The following is a 22,357-nucleotide window of genomic DNA, read 5'->3' as shown; positions in this document are numbered from 1 at the left end:
GAGGCCGGCGGCCGGCGGGGTTGGTGAATGGTGGTAATGTCATAGTGCGGTACTTCATTCTTCTGCTGTGCTTGGTGTGGCAGGTGAATTTTCCTGCAATTTCTAGTCATCGAATGAAAAAAAAAAACAGCGAAGAAGAGCCCAAGAAGGATTGGAAAACGCATTAAAAAAAGAATTGGAAACGCTCAAACTCAAAAGGCTTTTTCTTGACACAAAAAAAAATATCCAAGGCACCCACCCAGTCATCCATGGTTCGGATTTGGGTAGGTAAAGTTTGGAAATTAATCAAGGTGTCCCAGCGCGGGATTTGGTGGGGCTGAAACTAAACTAAAGCGAACCAAACATCGTTTCGATCTCCACTCATCCTTGCCGGGACACGTAAGTTGTATATCCTAGTAGTTTCTTCATAACGAAAGAAGAAATTTGATCAAGGGCGCCTTAACAGTTCAAACCGCCGGGCTGCCACCGGTAAGCAAGCTGGAAGCAAGCAAGCTAGCAAGACAGATATTGTTCCCTGGGAGGAGGGGACAATATCCGAGTACAAGCAACAGGAAGCCGAGCTAGGAATAGGGTAGGCAAGCTAGAGCACTGTAGACAGATATGGTTCCCTAGGAGGAGGGAAGGAGGGAACCATATCGGAGAGGAAAATCAACATGGAAAATTAGTTGATCACAAGAATGGATATGAAGGCCAAAACATTCAAACAAGGATTACGATTATTGTAGAAAACATATTTCAATGTATGTCAACTGTTGATACAAATAAAACTTGACTTGAGGATGGCAAAGGTTGGGTGAAGGATTAAGAAAGGATTTAGCTTTGAAGAACTAGGTGAAGGTGAAGGATAAGTGACCGTTTGGTACCAAGGAACCAAGACTAGGCCCAGTTAATTGTGAGCAGGCTAGTCCTGTGTAAACCGGCTCAAGCCGATTTCCTTTCTCTGAAAAACCCCCAGCCATTATGATGAGGACATCCTCCACTATTAACCGCTGGCAAAGACACAACAAAGGGGCCAAGTGGCCTAGTTGTAGTCGGGCGGCGACCGTGTGAGCCTCTGAATAATCCCACCTTGCTTAGCTTGGGAGGAGGAAGCCACCTTAAAAGGGAGAGCCACCCTTCCCCTATTGGACTAGTCTTTTAGGGACATTGGGCCTTTCCCCGAGTGGGTGTGCCTGAGAACTGTTGGGGTCCAGGCAGCCTTAATTTATTGGGCCTCGGCCAACCCCACTTGGGCCAGATGCATCATTTGGTATCAGAGCTGGGCCCTTGTTTAAGGGGGTGGGAATGATGAGGACATCCTCCACTATTAACCGCTGGCAAAGACACAACAAAGGGGCCAAGTGGCCTAGTTGTAGTCGGGCGGCGACCGTGTGAGCCTCTGAATAATCCCACCTTGCTTAGCTTGGGAGGAGGAAGCCACCTTAAAAGGGAGAGCCACCCTTCCCCTATTGGACTAGTCTTTTAGGGACATTGGGCCTTTCCCCGAGTGGGTGTGCCTAAGAACTGTTGGGGTCCGGGCAGCCTTAATTTATTGGGCCTCGGCCAACCCCACTTGGGCCAGATGCATCACATTAGTTATGTGGGAGGGCAATTTAAACCCCATCTCATAGCTATAAGCCTTATGAGAGATCCAAATTCACCCTTTATAGGATTTGGGTGATGTTTAAGATGTCTATTGAATTGGAGAGCAAGAGTGGTGCCTTTGTGAGCTTGTGAGAGTGGGGATTCGGACTCCGATAAATAAATGATGCGCCTCCTTGTTTAGTTTGCCTCACATTCATATTTATATTACATTCATTTCATTTATTTAACTTTTGGTTGTGTCTACTCGGTTGTGTGTCTGTGGGTGTAGGAGCACTTTACATAAGTTGAAAAACACCCAAGAGACTACACAACACCTCTGATTGAAGTGGGGGGAGGGGGGGGTTTGAAAAAGAACAAAAATACCTTTATTTTTATAGGTTGTAGGAAAAAACTGGCCTGGACCGGTATAGAGATGTTTGGACCAAATAGGAAAAAAATGCCCTAGGCTGGTTTCCTAGAGATCGGACCAACCAATATAAAACCAACACATGCCAGTTTTAAGCTTTTCTTATTTGCTATTTTTTATTGTTGTTTTTGCACAAACTTGTATTGGGCTCTATTCAATCATCTGCCTCTAGGCATCGAATCGGTCCTTATAGCTGCAACTGCTTTGTTCTTAGATTTATTTTAATTATACAGTACAAACGTACACACTCATACATGCACATACATTCACCAATATAAATGCACGAGCATACAGCCTACCCTAGCCTATGAGCACCTTCAAAAAAAACTAAGCCGATTGGTTGTGGGCATGAACATTGAGCATTTAAAAATGGTATGAGTAGCTCTATCTAAAGATTTAAAAATGGTATGAGTAGCTCTTATAAATTTCCTATATTTTTTTTATCATTTTAGAAAAATCAGTGTGGAACTCAAATTACTCTTGTTTTATAGAAAGAATAGTTGCCACATGGGTAATTGGCTTAGTTAATTGTGCATGCAACTATAATTTGGGCGCTTGCATGCAGCCAAGCGAATGGGGATTGATCAAATAGAGAAAACGTGCAGGGTAGAGTTGATATAATATTTTGGGACGAAAAAGAGTATATATTATAATAATCTAGCACCGTGATCGATTCCGAAGGTCAAACCATGTGTTGGCGTGCATTGCAAGTGGCAGGACCAAAAAGCAAGGTTTCGATAAACCAAAGCAAATCTCTACCAGGGGCGAATCTAGCCTACGTTACCGGGCGCATGACCCGATGACTTCGGCAAAATTAGTAGAGAATTACTGTTTATCATAATCCATCAACGACGTTGACTCTACTGTATAGATGTGATGACCCTGGTGAACTTCATGGCTGGATTCGTCCCTGATCTCTACCGATCTAAATTGTCGACACGCTAATCTTATTTTCTGGACGTGTTCATAGATATACGGTGTGTGCATCAGCATGTGTTCTGTTTTTTTTTTTTTTGTGGAAACGATCAGCATGTGTGTTTACATAGGTGAGTGAGTAAGCGTAATTGTGTCATCATCTGCGCTGTGGTTATTAGGTTGGGGGGGAAAAAACTAGTGTGGTGCGGTGTGTGGACAAGAGCAGCTTGCGGCCCACACAAGCCCGATGGATCCGATCTCACTGGGCCAGGCTCGGGTGCCCATGCCCACCGTCCAGACACGCTGGCCCCACCTGCAGCGAGGCGGCGTGAGCCTGGGGGCTGGGGCTGGGGCTGCGCAACGAACGGTCCCGGGTGCGGGTGCCTCTCGTGCGACAGTTCGGGCGCTTTAGGGTGGGGCCCGGTGGTCCAAGGTGGCACGCTCGTGAGCGGGGTAGGTCGAGGTGTCCTCCACTCCATGGTGGTGGTTACAGCAGTTGATGCCGTCGTCGTCAATTGTCCAGGCTCGGCGGCTTGCACGGCCGAGCGCCCGAGCCGAGCACACGGCTCGTCTGCCGTTCTCGTTCGGCTCGAGTGCAGCGCAGGTAGGCTTCTCTGTCAGTACGAGTAGAGTAGTGCAGCGTCCGAGCCCAACACATGGCTGATTGTTGATTAGCAGCTCGTTTTTAGTGTAAAAGTTTATTAAGGATTCTTCTGGGCTCTTGCTGCTCACCAACTGCCGCAGCAGCCCGCTCTGGCGAGCAAGTCAAAAGAATGACGAAGGAGACTCGCACCGCACCTAACAGCAATCAAACTCGAAAACACTGCTCCAGATACATGCACGGGACACAACAAGCCTTTTTTTTTTTTTACCCTTTCTTATATACGAATACGATGGGTAGATTTGTTTAGTGGGGCTGTAGTGCGCGTCAATGCCCACCATTAAACCATGTGGAGGACTGAGTCTAGTTAATTATTGACGTACCGTAGTCATGCCACTAGCATATAATAAGATCGAGGATATCTAGCCATGGCATGCATGCATGATGTCCAAAATCTGCTTGTTGCAAAGTTTTTTCTTTTCTTTTCTGGAATGTTATCCCACACTCGAGTGTTTCTCGAGCGTGCAACACTCGATCGATTTCTACAGCAAAATCCGACCTCTCTCACTCTTCTTCTCCAAGTCCGGCGGGCATAGAAGGGGGTTCGGGGGAGGGGAGGGGGGGGGAGAGGAAGGCTGTCTAGGCGATGGGGATGTTGGCTGGGCGGTTTAGGGGCTTGGTGGCGGTGGAGGTGGCCGCGCCAAGTCGGGACGGGGGGAGGGGGGCATGGCTAGAGCTCGCCGCGGAAGGCGAAGATCGGGGAGGGGAAGAAGGAGGCCGCCGTAGTCGCGCTAGGGTTTCGCCGGAACTCCGTGGCCGTGGCTGCAGCAGGGCGGTGGGCGACGGCGGAGGCGAGGAGGAAGATCAACAATGGAATCAAGTGTTGCAATACCCGAGTGCACTATAGATCTGACTTTTTTTTAAGTAAAGGACATGTCTAATAGTATCTAAAAATTATAAAAGGTGCTGGTTTGTTCAATTTTTTTTCAAAAAACAAAGTACGGAAAATTTTTGGAAGCTTTGTTGTATACGTCAAAGGAGTCGTCTTCATGGTTCATGCGCTAGACGTACGCCGAGACGCGACACAATGATAGATGCACGCCACTGGTGCTCAAACTAGGAATCGCTAGCATACACACATCTAGAACAAACCGCACGCTTACACGTGTCGTCTGTTGCCCGGTTAACATCACCGCATAGTCCAATTTTAATTTCCATCATCACCCACCATCACCACTAATCACCGGATTACGAGCCCGGCTAAGCAAGCAAGCAAATCAGCTCGAAACCGAGCCGAACCACGACCTACTCACGACATGGCCCCACCGGTCATCCACTCATCCTCCTACCTAACCTTTCATCCTGGACCGGCTCCAAAGTGGAGCAGCAGGCAGCAGCCATCCCAGAAAAGAATCCTCCTGCTTCACCACACCAGCGGGTCGCTTTATCCAACTACCGTGGCTCCTGTCTCTCAACTCTGGCACGTCTCGCTCTCACCAACTCCGGCTCCGGCCGCGTATAAGTACCCCCGACCCCGCTGCTCTCCGACCCAGGAGACACCGCGCCCGCCATACGCACGCACCGCCTCCTCCGCTACCCGTCTACGCGAACCCTAACGTTAGATTAAATTGTCCTCGCCGCTGCATTCCGCTCCGCAATGGCCCTCAACAACGCCGCCGCCGCCGCGGCAGCCGCCATCTCCGGCGGGTCCGCCTCGCAGCCCCGCCGCGCGCCGTCGTCGCTGCTCCCGGTGAGGCGCCGCTGCGCCGTCCGCGCCGTGCACGCCGCGGAGCCGTCGAAGAACCCCGGCGTCGTGGTCCCGGCCGCCGCCAAGACCTCGTCGCCGGCGACGACGGTCGCGCCCGAGAGCGACGCGGCCCCGGCCCGTGCCACGAAGGCGCCGGCGGCGGCGAAGTGGGCGGTGGACAGCTGGAGGACGAAGAAGGCGCTGCAGCTGCCGGAGTACCCGAACGCGGCGGAGCTGGAGGCGGTGCTCAAGACCATCGAGGCGTTCCCGCCCATCGTCTTCTCCGGGGAGGCGCGCCACCTGGAGGAGCGCCTCGCCGACGCCGCCATGGGCCGCGCCTTCCTCCTCCAGGGCGGCGACTGCGCCGAGAGCTTCAAGGAGTTCAACAGCAACAACATCCGCGACACCTTCCGCGTCCTCCTGCAGATGTCCGCCGTCCTCATGTTCGGCGCCCAGATGCCCGTCGTCAAGGTACGATTCGACGACACGGCGCACGAAATTTCCTCCCCTTTTCAGGCTGATCTGATTTTTTTAGATGATGACCTATACACGTGTTCGATTGTTGGTGCGCCTGCAGGTTGGTAGGATGGCCGGCCAATTCGCGAAGCCGAGGTCGGAGCCGTTCGAGGTCAGGGACGGCGTCAAGCTGCCCAGCTACCGGGGCGACAATATCAACGGCGAGGCGTTCGACGAGAAGAGCCGCGTGCCCGACCCACAGAGGATGATCCGCGCGTACGCCCAGTCCGCCGCCACGCTCAACCTGCTCCGCGCCTTTGCCACCGGAGGCTACGCCGCCATGCAGCGCGTCACGCAGTGGAACCTTGATTTCACCGAACACAGCGAGCAGGGCGACAGGTGAAAAAAATCCTCCATGCACTGAGTTGACTGGCGATTTTTTTCCGGGACCACGACAGCTGTGAATTAGTGCTCTCCGAGTCTCCGCTGTGAAAACGTGGCGTACGGTCGCTGACAGAGATAAATGGCCTGTTTCATGAACTGCATCCCCGCGTATATTTCCCTAGCTATCAATGGTGAGCAAATTTTTGATTTGAAAAGGACAGAAAAGGTAGTGTTGCACGAACGCGTGTGTGTGTGTGGGGGTGGGGGGGTTTTCGAAACCTGTCCAAACACATAGATCTCTCGTGAAAAGTAACTATCACCAAATTACATTTTTTGTCGCAACCATTCAGTTATATTCTTATAGCAAATGAATCTTGAAGTTACTAGACTCACTCAGGTAAGTAATTGTCATAGTCAGATCCGAATTGTACTGTGTGACCTTTTTGACAGGACTGTCTTTGTCCACACCCTCCATCATTCGCCCACACTTCTTTTTCATTAACTTTTCATATTTTTCTCCTTTTTTCCGAGGTTAAATGTTAAATTCATGGACCATGCAAACTTTAATATGTACTCTTTCGATTCCAAATTATAAGATATTTTTTAGATTCATAACTTTTGATATGTACATTATACTATGTCTAGATGTATAGCAAAAGTAACGTATTTAGAAAAGACAAAACGTCTTATAATTTGGAATAGATGGAGTATTATTTTGTAGTTTGAATTATCGATTTAAAATCTCAAATTTTATACCCCCACCAAGGGACTACGACCTCTTACATATGTTAGTCTACTACTCCTATATGGAATATGGTAGTGGCGAACAACAATCCAGTCCAGCTTCAATAACAGCTATTCAAATATTGATATGTCTATTATCGAATTGTTTTGGTGGTTCCTCTTAAAAAAATGTTATGGTGGAAAATTGTTAAGTTTTCGTCCATTTCGTTGGTTGTGCCGTTGTCTATTGATGTGACCAAGTGAGCATTGTTGGGATGCTGTAGGTACCGTGAATTGGCACATCGGGTTGATGAAGCCCTTGGCTTCATGTCTGCAGCTGGCCTAACACCGGACCACCCCTTGACGACGACTACCGAGTTCTGGACCTCACATGAGTGCCTCCTGCTACCTTACGAGCAAGCTTTAACCCGCCAAGACTCCACCTCTGGTCTTTTCTACGATTGCTCTGCCCACATGCTCTGGGTTGGTGAGCGCACTCGCCAGCTTGATGGTGCCCATGTTGAGTTCCTCAGGGGCATTGCCAACCCTCTTGGCATCAAGGTGAGTTAAAACCAACTTTTCATTAACAAAACAAAATACAGTAACCACATGTTCTAATCATAGGAAAAATGGTCTGCAGGTAAGTGACAAAATGAACCCCAGCGACTTGGTGAAGCTGATCGATATACTGAATCCAACAAACAAGCCTGGGAGAATCACCGTTATTACAAGGATGGGGGCAGAGAACATGAGGGTGAAGTTACCTCACCTTATCCGTGCGGTCCGCCAGGCAGGACAAATTGTCACCTGGATCACTGATCCGATGCACGGGAACACCATCAAGGCTCCTTGCGGTCTAAAGACTCGTCCATTTGACAACATTCTGGTATGTTCCCTTTATCTATAAACTGTGTTTTTGTATGGCTTTCACCAGTATGATGCAACATGGTCAATTTGGTTGCATATTTATATTTCGAGTATATATATGTGTTCCTTTAGTTCTCATATGGTATGCGACACCATTAGCATAAAGAAGAAAAAAGAATGAACATTTGGTTGAACAGTTTGAATCATAGTGGGATCAAACTGTTGTTGCAACTGGTCGTTTAACTAGTTGGCTACTTTGTTACTTGTCAGTACAAAAATTGGTCACTGATCAATACTGCCAGAAGTTTGTATGCTCTGAGAAGAATCTAGACCCGTAGAAACATAGTTATGGAATGTTGTGTCATGTACTGATACAGATGCCCATCTTAGGTTCCATAATGATGGTGGCTCTTAGACTAGTATGCTATAATAGTTTTGATCACTATCCTAGGTGGTCACAAGATAGTGCATGTTATATTCTGAAGTTTGATGATACGGTCCTTGATGCTAGTGGGTCTACTGAAATCAGTAGTTGCTGATGTGGGGTTGGAATATGGAGGTTGGGCAGTCTTGTAATTTTAAAAACTTATAGTGCGTTAAGCATCTTTCTTCGACAAATGATTGATTTGAGTTTTTCCTGCAACCTCTGTGATAGTGACTTTGGTTGATGAATAAAGCAAGATGCTTAGGGGCTTAAGTCCAAGGGGAGAGGATGGTAGCAGTAGATACTGTTTTTCTGGAATCTGGAGGGCCCCCCTACAGTAGGTTACATTAAGACAAAAACAGAGTCAAGTTTACAAAAAAGAAAAGTCGCCAATCAAGAAACGAAAAAACAAAGAGACTTATGTCAAATATAAATCATTTACTTAACCTGATGTATCTCTTGTACGTCACACAGAAACTACTTATATATGCATTCCGTAAAAGTTTCTAGTAGAGCTGAAAAAAAATAACAATCTGTCTTGGAAAGATGACTAATATTTGGTCACCAAATTGTATGAATCCTAGGTACCATTAGACCAAATATACTTCTGCTTGTATATGTTGAAAGTTTTTTAAAAAAATGGCTTTTCAATGTTCATTGATTGAGTCATTGAGGTACCTGCTCAATGATGGTTATGCCCACATAATAAATAACTTAAAACGCTGCCTGCTCTATTCTTCTTATTTCATACGGTCGGGATCATTGGATAGCATAAGTTAGTCATGCTTCTTTAATGTGCATGACTTTTGCAGGTACCGTGACGGACTAACCATGAACTTTTTCATCTGTCACAGGCTGAGGTACGGGCCTTCTTTGATGTGCACGAGCAAGAGGGAAGCCACCCTGGAGGTGTCCACCTTGAGATGACTGGGCAAAACGTAACTGAATGCATTGGCGGGTCACGCACCGTGACCTTCGATGACCTGAGCGACCGCTACCACACCCACTGCGACCCCAGGCTGAACGCGTCCCAGTCTCTGGAGCTCGCGTTCATAATCGCCGAGAGGCTGAGGAAGAGGAGGATCCGGTCATCGTCTGGGCTCAACAACATCTTGCCCTTGCCGCCTTTTGGTTTCTGAATTCTGAATGGGTAGACGGGCCGGAAGGAGAGATGTATCTGTGCATGTATTCCATTCGTTGGTGTCTGCTCTTGGTAAAAATCATATGCCCTGAGCTTAGTGCATGCTGGGGAGGAGCTGCTTGAATTTTTATCGTTTGCCTTGGTAAATACTAGTGTGTAATGCTATGACTGCATTCGTCGACACTAAGTTTTCTATTTATATCATGTATGTATAAGATAATGAATAATGCTGCCATGTAGAGGAGTTGGCTTTGTGAATAAGTTACTGTCAGTTGTTTGCTTCAACTCGCCTTCAGCCTTCCACTTGGTGTGCCCTTTTTTCAGAACTAGTGAAAGGGAAAGGAAGGGTGAGCACAATAAGCGCATCCCGACTTCCCGAGGGAGTAGAAACTACCGTAGAAATTCTATAAAATGAGATACAGAACAGGAATGGCCTGTATTTGGACTTGGAGGATATTCCTTTTGTGATGGAACGTGAGAAGGAAAAACGATGCAGATCTGAAATGGTGCGCATTTCTGAAGAAGAGCTTGAAGGAAACAATCAGGTCTGCGATGGCTGCGGGAGACATTCATAGAAAATTGGGTCATTGGTCTTGTTTTGAAAGAACGATTAGTTCTGGTTTGCTAATGCACGGGATAGATTGACAAGATCAGCCATTAACGATAAAAGTCTGGAATTTTTTATGATGAGAACATTCTGAAACAGCAATTATTTTCCCCATAATGTAGTAGTCAGGTGACGCTGTACTGCAGGATGGCCTTCTGGTACGAGGATGAAATAATTTCTGCAGAACAAAACGATAAGCTGATTGCACCTTTCAACTGCTACCACTTCTTCTGAGCAAAGGCCATCATGGTGACCCTATTGATTATCAAAACCATTTACATCGTCCACGATCTTGCTAACAACAAAATCTGGGGGTTCATTTACCCAATTACAATCATATTTACGTGGAAAAAAGAAAATTCTAGCTATTACATGTGCTGCTGCTTCATTTGCTTCTCTCTTTTTTTTTTTACAATGGGTGAACTCAACACTTCTAATCTTCTCGTTGCTGCTTTATTTCCATACTTCCACTTGAATATTGTTGCAGCGGGTAGAATTTGCCAAAATTAATGCAGTACTGAAGCATCAATTAACACTAGGTAGGCAATTAAAGGATTGAATGATTGCAGAAGCAAAAAAAAAAATACATTTCTCTAATTCCAAAAATTCCTTGATTAGAGCTTTGGACAGATTTACTTCGAGCTATCAAAACTTATGACGTTTAAAAACAAGAACTGCGATAGACCTCAAACTTTGGCAAAATAAACTAGGTGGAATTCTTGAAACAACCCAGCAAAAATTGTATCGATCAGGCTTCTAGTATAGACGTACTGATGAAACGAGGTTTCTATTGCAGATAATGACGATCTGACATTATAAGCCGGCAACACTGTGTCTCTGTCCATTCAAAAAAAAGCCGGCAACCCGTGACCAGCTTGCGTTACACCAAAATACTGGAGCTCTCCTGCCGTCCCAGAAAGATAGGGAAGGGAAGGGAAGTCCCGCCGGAGGGGTGGGAAATCGTCGTGTCCTCCTCGCCTCCGTGAGGACTTGATGCGAATGCGGAATGCCAGCGGAATACCCTCGCCCATCAGATTCAAGCCGATCCATGTCAGGCGGGCCTTGCTCTCCACAGCGGCAGTTGCCCAGGGTACCTAAAAGATAATTTACTTGTGGAATCCTTTCCTTTGTTCATGATCATTCTTCTGCTGAAAGTTTCGCTTGAATATGTGTCAGCCATTCGGAAGAACAGGGAGGATTGGGGAAGGGGGAAGAGACGAGCAGGGGCGAGGACAGGTCTGGATTCAGATAGTTTTGGTCTCTTGGATGATCTCTCTCTTCTCTCGATTACTTCACCCACTCTGGGCCGCAGCGAAACACCCTGGGCTTCATCTTCTACCGCCTCCTCTGCCTTTTCTTGCTCTCCTTCATCTGTTGCCGGCAGTCGGCACAGCAGCATCCTCGCTGACAATGTGCACCAAAACCTGGCCAGGTTCTAAAGTCATAGTAGATGACTAGATGAGCATCCGTCAGATTCTTGGCACGCCAGATAGCCACATCTGGAACGAACTTTAGTCGCAGATATATACCTGTCCTTTTTAATTAAGCCCCAGAAAATTCGTGTCGTGCCGTCAAATTTTATTTGGCACGACACAATGGTGGTGCGATTATATAGTGCTACATATACACCCGTACCAATGCCTTAATAAATCGCAAAAGTCATTTCCACCCTCTACAAAAAGTAAACATCTCATCAAACCTAAGATTCCACACCAAGTCATCACTAACCAAAAGAAGATGGAAGAAGAATGTGATTCGATTTCGAACATCAACTACATCTATCTGCTGAGACACATGTGCGGTGGTGCTAAGTTTGGTTCTGTCGTTAGTTTTTTTTTTTTCGTTTGGCGAGGCTTTTATTCAGTTTCTTTCTGCGCCCAGTAGTTAATTCCAATTTCCGCGTGTTAATACCGCGTGTTTTTGGACCTCATCACTCGCGACTGCCTTACGGTTCACGCGTTATCGACTAGGTTACGTATTTCTGTTGTGTTTCTAGCCGCCAAAGCAGCAAGGGAGGCGCCCATGGCCCGAATCCGGTTCCCCGCTATAAATAAGAGCCTTTTACACGTGTGCCATTATGAAAGATGGTTCTGACCTTCAGACCATTAAAAAGTTCAAACGCACCCTGGTGCCATGACGCTAAACTTTCTTGCCTTCAACGCTATTTCGTCCACCTTCCATTTGTTTTTCACCATTTGACAGCTCTGACATGTGGGTCCAGCCAATGAAGATGTCCAAGATGGCCTTCTCTACTGCCCCTGTCCTCTCTCTCATCCTCACACACCGGAACGTTCATGCCAGCGGGTCGGGAAGGGAGGGAGACGCCACACTGGTCGAGGAAGAGAGTCACCGCCACCAAGGGCCGCCGTGCACGCCGTCAGGCCGGTACCACTGCTGGGGCAACGGTGCGCGGATCTGGCCACACCGCCGCCGAGGCTCGCCGTGCGCGCGGGTCAGACCGCCGCTGGGGCTGCCACAAGCACGAGTCAGACTGACGCTGGCGCTGGGGCTGACGTGCACGTGGATCCGCCCGCGGTGGCGGCAGTACTCGATTCTGCCGGCGACGGTGACAGAGATCTCCGCGGGCGGGCGTGGCCGCGCTGGCGCAGGAGGGCGGCTGCTACTGCTGACGACGACGCATTGGACATCTCCCTCCCTCTTCTCGCCCGTGCGGGCCTGGCCTGGATCGCTCGCCGCACCGTGCCGAAATGCGACCGCATCTCCTCCGTCTTGTCTTGCTCCTCCTCGCCGGCGCCCGCGTGCCGTCACATCCACACACACCCGTCGCCGCCGCGACAGCAGCAGCAGCACGGCAACGGCACCAACGTGTCCACCATGGCGCTCGCCGTCGTCGCGTCGCTCCTCGCGCTGCTCCTGCTCTACCTTTGCGCCGCCATCGTGGTGCGCCGGTTCCGCTCCCGCGGCGTAGTGGTGCGGGAGCCGGCGGCGGTGGGGTATTCCTCGACGGCGTTCCTCCGCTGGCACGGGCTCCACCACCACCGTCCGTCCTTCACCTACGAGCAGCTTTGACGTGGCATGCAAGCTCGGCGACGGTGGCTTCAGGACGGTGTTCCTCGCGTACCTCCCGCCCATAGACCGCCCCGCCGCCATCAAGCACCTCCACGTCCCGCCGTCGCCGTCCCCGTCATTCCCCTTGTCCTGGCGCGGACAGTGGCGGACTCGTTGAGCCCGTGAAGTAGGCACCCGGCTAGGGAGTGAAACGCCGAGGATGGGAGCTCGCCAGCGTCGGCGCGGATAGCGTCCGTGACGACCTCGACCGGGGCGCAGGAGACTGTGGCCGTGACGAGCTCCGCCAGGCGTAGGATACAGCGGTCGCGGTGAGCTCAGCTGGGGAGTCGGTGCGCGTGGGGCCGGGGAGTCCGTGCGTGCGGGTGGTGTGGCTGGCGCGGTCGTGTGTGAGGGTGGCAGGGCCGGGGAGGCCGTGCGTGCGAGCGGCGGGGCCGGCGCGGCCGTGCTTCGCCTCCTCTGGTGGAGCAACAAGAAAGATCGTGGCACCAAGGTGCGACTACTCGGATGGGGCGTAGGAGCGGCACCAAGGTGGAGCCATGGGGTTCGTCCATGGAATGGCGCTGGAACTGGAACTGCCATAGCCTGCCGGTGCCGTTGCTGCTCGATGGAATCGAGATCATCTCCTAGACTCCTACGCAGTGCACCCGGACGGACACGCCATCTTCATGTCCACGAAGGTGGAGACCCAGCGCTTCGACGCCCGCCACGACTTGTGGGGGTACCCATCACCCAACGTGGTGTTACCAGGAGCAGCAGGTAGCAGCAACTGTGTTTGATTCACTGCACTGGCACTATGGGGCTGTGGAAGGGTGGAGGAGGTTAGCAGATAGCAGCGAAAGTGCATTGTGGCCTTGCGGGGTTACGACACTTTGCGGGTTGCCGCTCCAACACACAAATAGAGAGCGGCGAGATGTGGGCTGCCACGTCAGCTCACATAACACTTGCAGTTGATGCGGATGCGGGGTGGGCTGCCCACCGCCGCCCACTTGCATCCTTAGCGCAGGGGCACGTGGCACCAACAGCAACAGGGAATGCACGTGGCCAAGCGGCATTCTGCTGAGCACCTGGCAGGTGCCCGAGTAGGCATCTTGGAATCTCATTTACAACATATTTCACTTAGATTCGGTCTTAGTTGCCTGCAACAAAGTTATCATTCTCCCTAAGCTCTACAACTTTCATTAAAGGGTCAGGATCATTTGCGCTCCAGATTAGCGGCTAATTAAGCCCTAAATTGACACTGTCAGGCAAATGCCAAAGCCATGAGACCTAGGAGTGGATGGAAGGAAAACACAACTTTTAGCAAGGTACTATAGCTAGATGATAGTTTTGACCTTTCACAGCTTCATTTGACACCGTTAGCTACTAAAGTGGATGGAATAATGTAGAGGACAAGAAAGTTACCCGAGTGCGTTTGAACTTTTTTTTTTAGTGGCGTGTCTCGGTAAATAAACCCTCCTTCGCCACGTCGCGTGGACGCGTGGTCCACCGCGTCCCCTGCTCCCGCTTCCGCACTTGGTTCGCTTGTTTCCCACGCGCGATTCCCACCGATCTGAATTCTGAAGAGGTCAGATCCCGCCCCACCCACCCCCGCCTCGGCCTCTCTGCTCATCAACCCGACCCACCGACCAGACCAGCGACCAGGCCGGGGGGCGAGGCGATGGAAGCGGCGGGCAACGGCCGCAGGGAGGCGGCGCTGGGCGCCCTCGCTGTGCTCCTCGACGAGGTGCTCTGCGCCGTCGTCGACCTCCTCCCCCCCGCCGACATCGGACGGCTCGCGTGCGTTAGCAGGTACCCGCCCGCACCTCTCCCCTTCGCTTCGTCTTCGGTTTTCTCGTCTTCCCCCGTGGTAGCTAGTACTAGCCAGGAATCACGGATCATATTCTGGCGTCCGAGTCCTGGGATGCGAGTGCCTTGCTTATTTACATTACATGTCAGACGGCCAGCTGAATTTTGCAGTTTTGAAAGGTGAGGAATGGTAACTTGTGCCAAGACAGTAGCATCGATGCCAGAATGTGCGGAAATGAACAAGTCTGGGGATGGGTGCCCTTACGGCCGAGCTGTTTCTGATTCACCATTCATGGCTAGCTACAACTAGAACAGCTCACTGATGCACATGCGTGATTTTTATACAGTTTTCGTGATTAAAAAAAGACGGAGGTTCAAGTGCAGTGCGTGATTTTTCATAAGCTATGTGCTATCCTGAATCGATTTACTGGAAGGCATCATGAATGAATGATACATCCTCGAGCACATAATCTGTTTGGTTGCAGTTAGCTGTGCATGGAAAAAGGCACAGTTTATAGCCTTCAAAAACTAGTTTTTAGCATGGGGAACCAGGAGCCTCTCGGTAGCATGCATGAAGTAAAATAATTAACATTCTATACCAATTCGTCACAAAATGACCATTTTGCAAACAGATTCAAAGAAGATCACCATGGAGAGAAGTATAAAAAATCAGAAAAATATTTTCCTTACCCTTTCCTCCCAATGATGCGCATAAATGTGTCTGGATTCGCTAGACATGTTTTCAAGTTCCCTTTGAGAATTGCATTACCTGGGATATATTTGGAATTAAGCCCGGTCTTGGGGCTTGAGGTGGGTTGATGCTCCTAACCTTTCCCCCTTCATTATTGACCAAAAGACTATACATATTCTAGAGGGTTTCATCCATTGAGGCTCAATGAAATAGACCCAATTTTGAAGAGTTCAAAATTCTTTTCGGTCTGATGATCTCTTATGTGAGTTAAAAGTAGGCTCCTTAAGTCCTTGTATTATATTTTCTTAGTGATTTGTCTTGCTAGTATCTATACCTAATATCCTTGTAGGGTTTGTAATTATGTTCTTTCTTAAATCACTTTCAGTGTCATGTACATACTTTGTAATGAAGAACCTCTCTGGATGATCAAATGTCTTTCAATTGGGGGTCCTCTTGAATACAAAGGTTCTTGGAAGAAGACGGCATTATGCAGGTACGTGCAAATTCAAGTCCTGCAACATTTAGTTATGTTTTACTTATTTATGCTAAGCTGTTCTATCATGTAAATTTTGGTGTTTAGGATATCATCCTTATTGATCAACGTTGACCATTTCGAAAAGGTGAGACACTGATTGCTTCATTTTCAGGCTTGGTCTATGTTCAGAAAACAAGGAGATTTGGCAGAAGCCTCGTCAGTTCGATGGTAAATTACATGAACGTTTTGTCTTCCATTTCTGTTTTTTTAGATAAGGTGAGACAATGATTGTTTTTGCTCTTATCCTCTACCTTTTTATGCTTACTTTCCTGTAGGATTCAATTCTTTGTATCTATACAGGAGATGGTATAGATGTTTTACTACTCTGAGTAGTTTTTCCTTTGACGATGGACATGTGGAAAGGAAAGATGAACTTTTATTGGATCAATTTCGTTCTCAGTATGATGGAAAAGGCCCAGTAAGTCATGTGAACCTTTTGATTTAATATAGATTTTTAATGACAACACTTGAATTTTCTGCATTTATTCTTGTGTTCCACCCATCTCTGAAAACATATTATTGGTATTACAATACTAGGTTTTGCTTACGAAGTTGGCTGAAACCTGGCCTGCGAGGACAAAATGGACACTGCAGCAACTGACAAAGGATTTTGGTGAAGTTCCATTCAGGATATCTCAAAGAAGTCCTCAGAAGATAACAATGAAACTAAAGGATTATGTTTCTTACATGGAACTCCAGCATGATGAAGATCCTCTATACATATTTGATGATAAGGTATCCTGTATTCATCATTTCATTTCATTTGCTACAAAAGTTACCAGCATAGAAAAACTCATTTGGCAAATCATTGCAGTTTGGAGAATCAGCACCAACATTACTTGAAGATTATAGTGTCCCTCATTTATTCCAAGAAGATTTTTTTGATATCTTGGAGTATGACCAACGGCCAGCATTCAGATGGCTTATTATTGGACCAGAGAGATCAGGTGCTTCTTGGCATGTTGATCCAGGACTGACGAGTGCATGGAATACTCTTCTTTGTGTCCGAAAAAGGTTGGAGTCCCTTCTTGAGTTATTACCTAATAGTAACACCTGAATTATTCCAAATTCTGGTACCTTCAACTTAATGGGCGCTTATTACACCTGTGGATTGCTAACTTCTAAACTTGTGGCGCTTTAAGGTCATGAATTTTTTTTTATGACTACTATTCAGTTTTCAAAATGACAGAGAAAGAGTTGCCCCCTTGATGTGCTTATTTCTGTTGTCGTCATTAATTTGAAACTTCACTTATATTCACCAATCATCATACTTGTATTTCAGACAATGGAATGTGTATGTTAACCTTTGCTACTCTTGCTGATTGTCCCTAGTGTGCATAATGTGAACTTTTTAATGAATATAAAATTTGATATTTCCCTCACAAGATCCATCTTATTTCATAGATGGGCATTGTACCCTCCAGGAAGAGTGCCTGGTGGTGTCACAATACATGTAAATGATGAAGATGGTGATGTTGACATTGAAACTCCGACGTCATTGCAGGTAATTTTCTTAAAACTCAACTTTTCTCAAAAGTTTCTATTCTTTTTCCCAGAGCATTTAAGATTCATGCGTTGATTTACAGTGGTGGCTTGATATCTATCCACACCTTCCTGAACAAGAGAAGCCATTGGAATGCACACAATTGCCAGGAGAGACCATTTTTGTTCCTAGTGGGTGGTGGCATTGCGTTCTAAATCTTGAGACAACAATTGCAGTGACACAGAACTTTGTAAACCAGTCTAATTTTCAGCATGTATGTTTGGATATGGCACCTGGCCACAGACACAAAGGAGTTTGCCGTGCTGGCTTACTTGCTGTTCCAGGAAAATTCATTAAAGATAATGAAAATCATCCATCTGTCACAATGAGTGGATGGAACCACCCTGATATGAGTCATAAGGAAAAAAGGCTTAAAGGTTCTGAACCACTAAGAACCTCAAATAGCATAAATCATTGTTCTGCATTTGAGCTCTCAGGTGCTCAGGAGAGTTTGGAGAATCAAGATTTCTCATATGATATTGATTTCTTGTCACAATTCCTTGAGAAAGAAAGGGATCATTATTCTTCTCTCTGGAGTCCAACTAATTTAATAGGGCAGAGAGAAGCAAGAGAATGGCTGCGCAGGCTTTGGGTTCTTAAACCTGAACTGAGAGAACTAATATGGAAGGTGTGTTTTGCTCTGTTGTTTCTTTAAATTTTACTGTCCCCAGTGTTCTGTGGAAGTAGTTATCATGTACTCCCTCTGTTCCAAAATGTAAAACATTTTAAATTTGTCCCAAGTCAAACTTCTCTAACTTTGAAAAAGTCTGTAGAAAAATATATTAACATCTAAAATATCAAATAAATGCACTATCAAGACATATTTCATGTTGGATTTAATGAAACTAATTTGTTGTTGTAGATCTTGGTGCACTTTTCTATAAACTTGGTCAAAGTTAGAGAAGTTTGATTTAGGACAAAACTAAAACCTCTTACATTCTGGAATAGGGGGAGTTTTTTTTTTTTTTTTTTTACTTTCGGAAGGTTTGTTGAGGATGTTATTTTCCTAGTGCTAACTGTCTACCTGTTCCTACAGGGTGCATGCCTTGCAATAAATGTTGACAAATGGTATTCATGCTTAGAGGAGATATGTGCATGCCATAGTTTACCACCACCCACAGAGGATGAGAAGCTTCCTGTTGGCACTGGTAGCAACCCAGTAAGTACTCTCTTATTAGTGTGTAAGAGTTACTATTATCAAGAAACTATAATTGTAAATCAGCTTAGCTGTTCCTAGGTAACACTGAAATGCCGTGTACAATATTGATTTTAAAGGCTTACTCCAGACTTATGTATTGCACATAGAAACAGATACATTTCAGATGTCATGCAACCTAGTTTATCTGTTAATGGGTTTGTGTCTTCAGCTTAGTAAGGTCACTGCTCCCTGATGTACAATGAAATCATCTGAACTGTAAAAATGAAATTTCAACACCGTATTCAAATGGCATAATTTCAACTTTTTCAAGCTGCATGCATGTTTGCATGTCTGTTATTTGTAACATATGTTACAAACTTTTCAGGTCTTCATTGTCTCGGGCAATGTGATTAAAATATATGCTGAAGGAGGATTAGTTTATGCTGTCCATGGTTTGGGCACAGAGGTATTGTATTGGGCTATTTTTTTTTTCAACTTCTTGTGGTTCAGAATGTCATTTCTGTTATGGTGATACTTGATCGTTCTGCTGCAGCTTGAGTTTTATGATCTCCTGCAAAAAAGTGGTTCACCTTTGATCAATCACATTCCTGAGATAATTGCTAGTGGCTTCCTTGAGTATAAGGATGATATCCACAGGACGGTTCCATGGAATGGAAAAGGAATACCAGAAATTTTGGTTAAACACTACCCGTTGGAGGTTTCTTATGCAAACAGCTGCTTTCCTCTTGGGCTTTGGAGCAAGCAACGGTTTGGAATGAGTAGTTCAGCTGATGTTTCAGACAGACCAATTTGGCCTTACATGGTTACGAGAAAGTGCAAAGGAGATATTTTTGCTCGCATGTAAGTGTACAGGTTTTTGTTCTCCTCCCAAGAGAATTATAGTGTGTAATGATCATGAGTTCGTGACTTTGTGAACCTGCTCTTTTTCAGCCGTGATATGCTGTCAAAGACTGATATTCTTCATCTTGCATCATCCTTGGGAGTTCAAATGCGAAACATACATCTATTATCCCTGCCACCTGTGGAGCATGTATCTGAATCTGGGAACAATGATGTGAAAGAAGTGGTAGGAACATATGATGATGCCACGGTCCTACCTGAATGGCAGCAACTAGTCTATACTCTAAATAGGAGAAAGCAAAATGTAAAGAAGCACCTAGCTAACTGGTGAGTGAGAATCATGTGAAACATATTTACTCGGACTAGTTTGAAGGGGTCACTAAAACACTATGATTTCTTTCTCTGGTTTCTATTTGTGTAGAGCATGTCATTTTTCAATCTTAAGTTGCAAGTTGCAACCAGTGAAATAAGAATTTAATTGAAGTATAAAAAGGCTCATTAAAAAACTTATTTGTACCCACTGTACTTGGACTTCCAACAACATTGCCAGAGTTATGTTAGATAGGTCTTCAATGAATCGTGGGTTTATCACAATTAGTTTTTAACAGTTAAAATTTCCGCATAAACAATATTGCGATTGCAATTATGCATTGATTTGCATAGACTTCTCTCAGCTGGATATGCAATCGCGATGTTTTTGTTAGTACTCAATTTGATAACATGATTTAATACCTGAACATGATTTTTTTTTCTACCTTGTCTGCATAGGGGGAACTCTGTTCCACAAGTTCTAGTAGAAAAAGCTGAAGAATATCTCCCTCCCAATATGGGCTTCCTCTTCAAGTTTGTTAAGGTAAATTTGCATTTTTTTGTCTTCTTTGTCACTTGTGTCAAGCATTAGGTTTGATGTTTGCTGATTGAATTAACAGGATGATGGTGACTTGGTGTACCCATGCCCCTCTTGGATACATTCAGATATAATGGATGATAACATTCTTATTGAGGGGATCACAAAATTGAATTCTTCTGGTGAGAGGGAAAGAGTTTATGAAGCAGATCAGGAAAAAATGAATGCAATTCACATCATTGATTTCAGTGATCTGTCCATCGGTGAGCTGACAATTACCTTTGTTCCTTAGTTTTTGAGCATTGATTACATTTTCATGTCTACACAAGAAAGGCATTTTGTGTTCGTGCCATGCGTCACTGACTGATGAAACTAAAGATGTAACAACTGGAGTTTGCATAACCCTCATCAAGCAATAATCTGAACCTGGACAGCTTTGGTTTCTGTACTGTGGCCTGGTTCGTTGTGTGAAACATTGAAATTTCAGATTGTTTTTTTTTCCTAAAGAGATGAAACATTATCTGTATATGTGCACTTTTTTCGAGTTTGAAGTGAAGGTTACAATTATATTGTGATATTTCTTTTTTGTGTGAGCAGGGGATCCTATATGTGACATAATTCCGCTGCACTTGGATATTTTCCGGGGTGATACTGACCTTCTCAAGGAATTCCTACGGAGCTATCAGCTTCCCCTTCTGAGGGGGGAATCAATTACTGATGTCTACAAATCAGTGCGAAATTCGAAGTTCAGCAGGGCATCATATCGCGCAATGTAAGTAGATTTTTTGCGTGTTTCAGAATTCAGTGCTTTCTCCATGTACATTTTACTATTCTGTTTGCTATATCTATATCCCAAGTCAATGGATTATTGCCACGGGTTTGGTTGTGTCTGTCTCCAATTTCTTTGCACTTTGAAAGTCACTAGTGTTACACATAGGATTTTCAACAGAAGTCTCATCCATCATGTTTTCTTATGCGCGAGTGCGCCACTGATACACCACATCAGTGGAAGTAGCAAAATGGTGGCTGCCTTTGGACAAATAATGCGCCCAGTATGCACTCAGAGTTGTCCGCGTACAGTAGCAACATTCTCATCTAGCAATTTTTTTTTTGCAGGTGCTACTGTATACTACACGAGGACAATGTCTTGGGAGCTATATTCGGCTTGTGGAAGGAGCTGAGGGCTGCAACGTCCTGGGAGGACGTTGAAAACTTGGTCTGGGGAGAGCTGAATCGGTACCAGGAGTCATGGACTCTGTAGTTCGCTCAGCATAACCACCAACAGGACAAAGAAACCTTTCTAAACATACATGTATGTTGTTCCTCCGACAAATGTAATTTCAAATAGTAGAAAAATAACGAAGGCTCGACACGGCATGTTCATATTTTCCTGGGCAGTAGGCTGATAATTCTGCAGTATGTGGACTGTTAAATTATACTTTTGTATGTAAAACTGGCAGAGAACTGCCCTTTTATATTAATTATAAAGGGGAAGAGTCAAGATCTAGGGCCAAAAACAGGATTAAAAACAAACTGTAAACGCCCCACGCCCACAAGCGTGTGGAAAAACTACAAATGCGGGATGTTAATTGCTCCTGCTACGCATATGTTCTGTTTCTTCTTTGATTTTTGCTACTACTGAGGTAGATGATGAGTGGCATCTTGAAACATTTAGGGCCCATTTGGATGAGCTAGGGGTAGTTGCTAGTTGAGCTAAAAATTAGCCCTTGTTTAGTTACCCTAGAATCCAAATTTTGGCACTATAAAAAAAAGATTTCTTGTCACATCAAACTTACGGTACATGCATGGAGTACTAAATGTTGACGAAATCAAAAACTAATTGCACAGTTTGGTTGTACTTTGCGAGACGAACGTTTTAAACCTAATTAGTCAACGATTGAATAATTATTATTAAATACAAACGAAATGCTATAGTGCACTACACTACCTTGAATTCTTGGCGGCGCCAACTTTGAGGGCAAACTAAACGCACCCTTAGTTCAAGTTGGCTAACAACTAGTTTGTCACGCCTCACCCTGCCAGGCCCCAAACGTCGCTGAGCCCAGGGGTAC

General features: G+C 46.0%; 2 protein-coding genes across 5 annotated transcripts; both read left to right on the top strand.

The window, feature by feature from the left end:
* Nucleotides 1–5,046: 5,046 nt before the first annotated feature.
* LOC136544177 (phospho-2-dehydro-3-deoxyheptonate aldolase 1, chloroplastic-like) lies at nt 5,047–9,533 on the top strand. Its single transcript, XM_066536426.1, has 5 exons — nt 5,047–5,724; nt 5,831–6,108; nt 7,101–7,377; nt 7,457–7,702; nt 8,962–9,533. Exons 1-5 carry the CDS (start codon nt 5,164–5,166, stop codon nt 9,244–9,246), a joined length of 1,647 nt encoding a protein of 548 aa, XP_066392523.1. The 5' UTR covers nt 5,047–5,163; the 3' UTR covers nt 9,247–9,533.
* A 4,929-nt stretch (nt 9,534–14,462) lies between these two features.
* LOC136497978 (lysine-specific demethylase JMJ21-like) lies at nt 14,463–21,890 on the top strand. 4 transcript variants are annotated; one of them, XM_066493899.1, is made up of 16 exons: nt 14,463–14,673; nt 15,747–15,854; nt 16,009–16,064; nt 16,172–16,314; nt 16,434–16,631; nt 16,711–16,910; nt 17,301–17,400; nt 17,483–18,067; nt 18,476–18,598; nt 18,963–19,043; nt 19,131–19,438; nt 19,529–19,765; nt 20,207–20,291; nt 20,368–20,548; nt 20,883–21,057; nt 21,402–21,890. In XM_066493899.1, the coding sequence occupies exons 1-16, from the start codon at nt 14,543–14,545 to the stop codon at nt 21,544–21,546; spliced, it is 2,856 nt and encodes a 951-aa protein (XP_066349996.1). In that variant the 5' UTR covers nt 14,463–14,542; the 3' UTR covers nt 21,547–21,890. The 4 variants fall into 4 exon arrangements, with proteins under 4 accessions (XP_066349996.1, XP_066350003.1, XP_066350009.1 ...); XM_066493906.1 differs by having other exon boundaries at nt 14,642–14,673; nt 16,197–16,314; XM_066493912.1 differs by lacking the exon at nt 14,463–14,673 and having other exon boundaries at nt 15,942–16,064; nt 16,197–16,314.
* Nucleotides 21,891–22,357: the final 467 nt, after the last annotated feature.

This window comes from Miscanthus floridulus, chromosome 1, assembly GCF_019320115.1.
Source record: "Miscanthus floridulus cultivar M001 chromosome 1, ASM1932011v1, whole genome shotgun sequence".
NCBI classification, from domain to species: Eukaryota; Viridiplantae; Streptophyta; class Magnoliopsida; order Poales; family Poaceae; genus Miscanthus; species Miscanthus floridulus.
Note: the sequence above shows the minus strand (reverse complement) of the source record. Positions and strands in the feature narration are given on the sequence as shown.

Coding starts and splice junctions, on each gene's coding strand:
- LOC136544177 (XM_066536426.1), top strand. CDS start 5,164: ATGGCCCTCAACAACGCCGCCGCCGCCGCGGCAGCCGCCATCTCCGGC. Junction 5,725..5,830: donor CCCAGATGCCCGTCGTCAAG/GTACGATTCGAC, acceptor GTGCGCCTGCAG/GTTGGTAGGATGGCCGGCCA. Junction 6,109..7,100: donor CACAGCGAGCAGGGCGACAG/GTGAAAAAAATC, acceptor GGGATGCTGTAG/GTACCGTGAATTGGCACATC.
- LOC136497978 (XM_066493899.1), top strand. CDS start 14,543: ATGGAAGCGGCGGGCAACGGCCGCAGGGAGGCGGCGCTGGGCGCCCTC. Junction 14,674..15,746: donor CGGCTCGCGTGCGTTAGCAG/GTACCCGCCCGC, acceptor AATCACTTTCAG/TGTCATGTACATACTTTGTA. Junction 16,315..16,433: donor AGTATGATGGAAAAGGCCCA/GTAAGTCATGTG, acceptor TTACAATACTAG/GTTTTGCTTACGAAGTTGGC.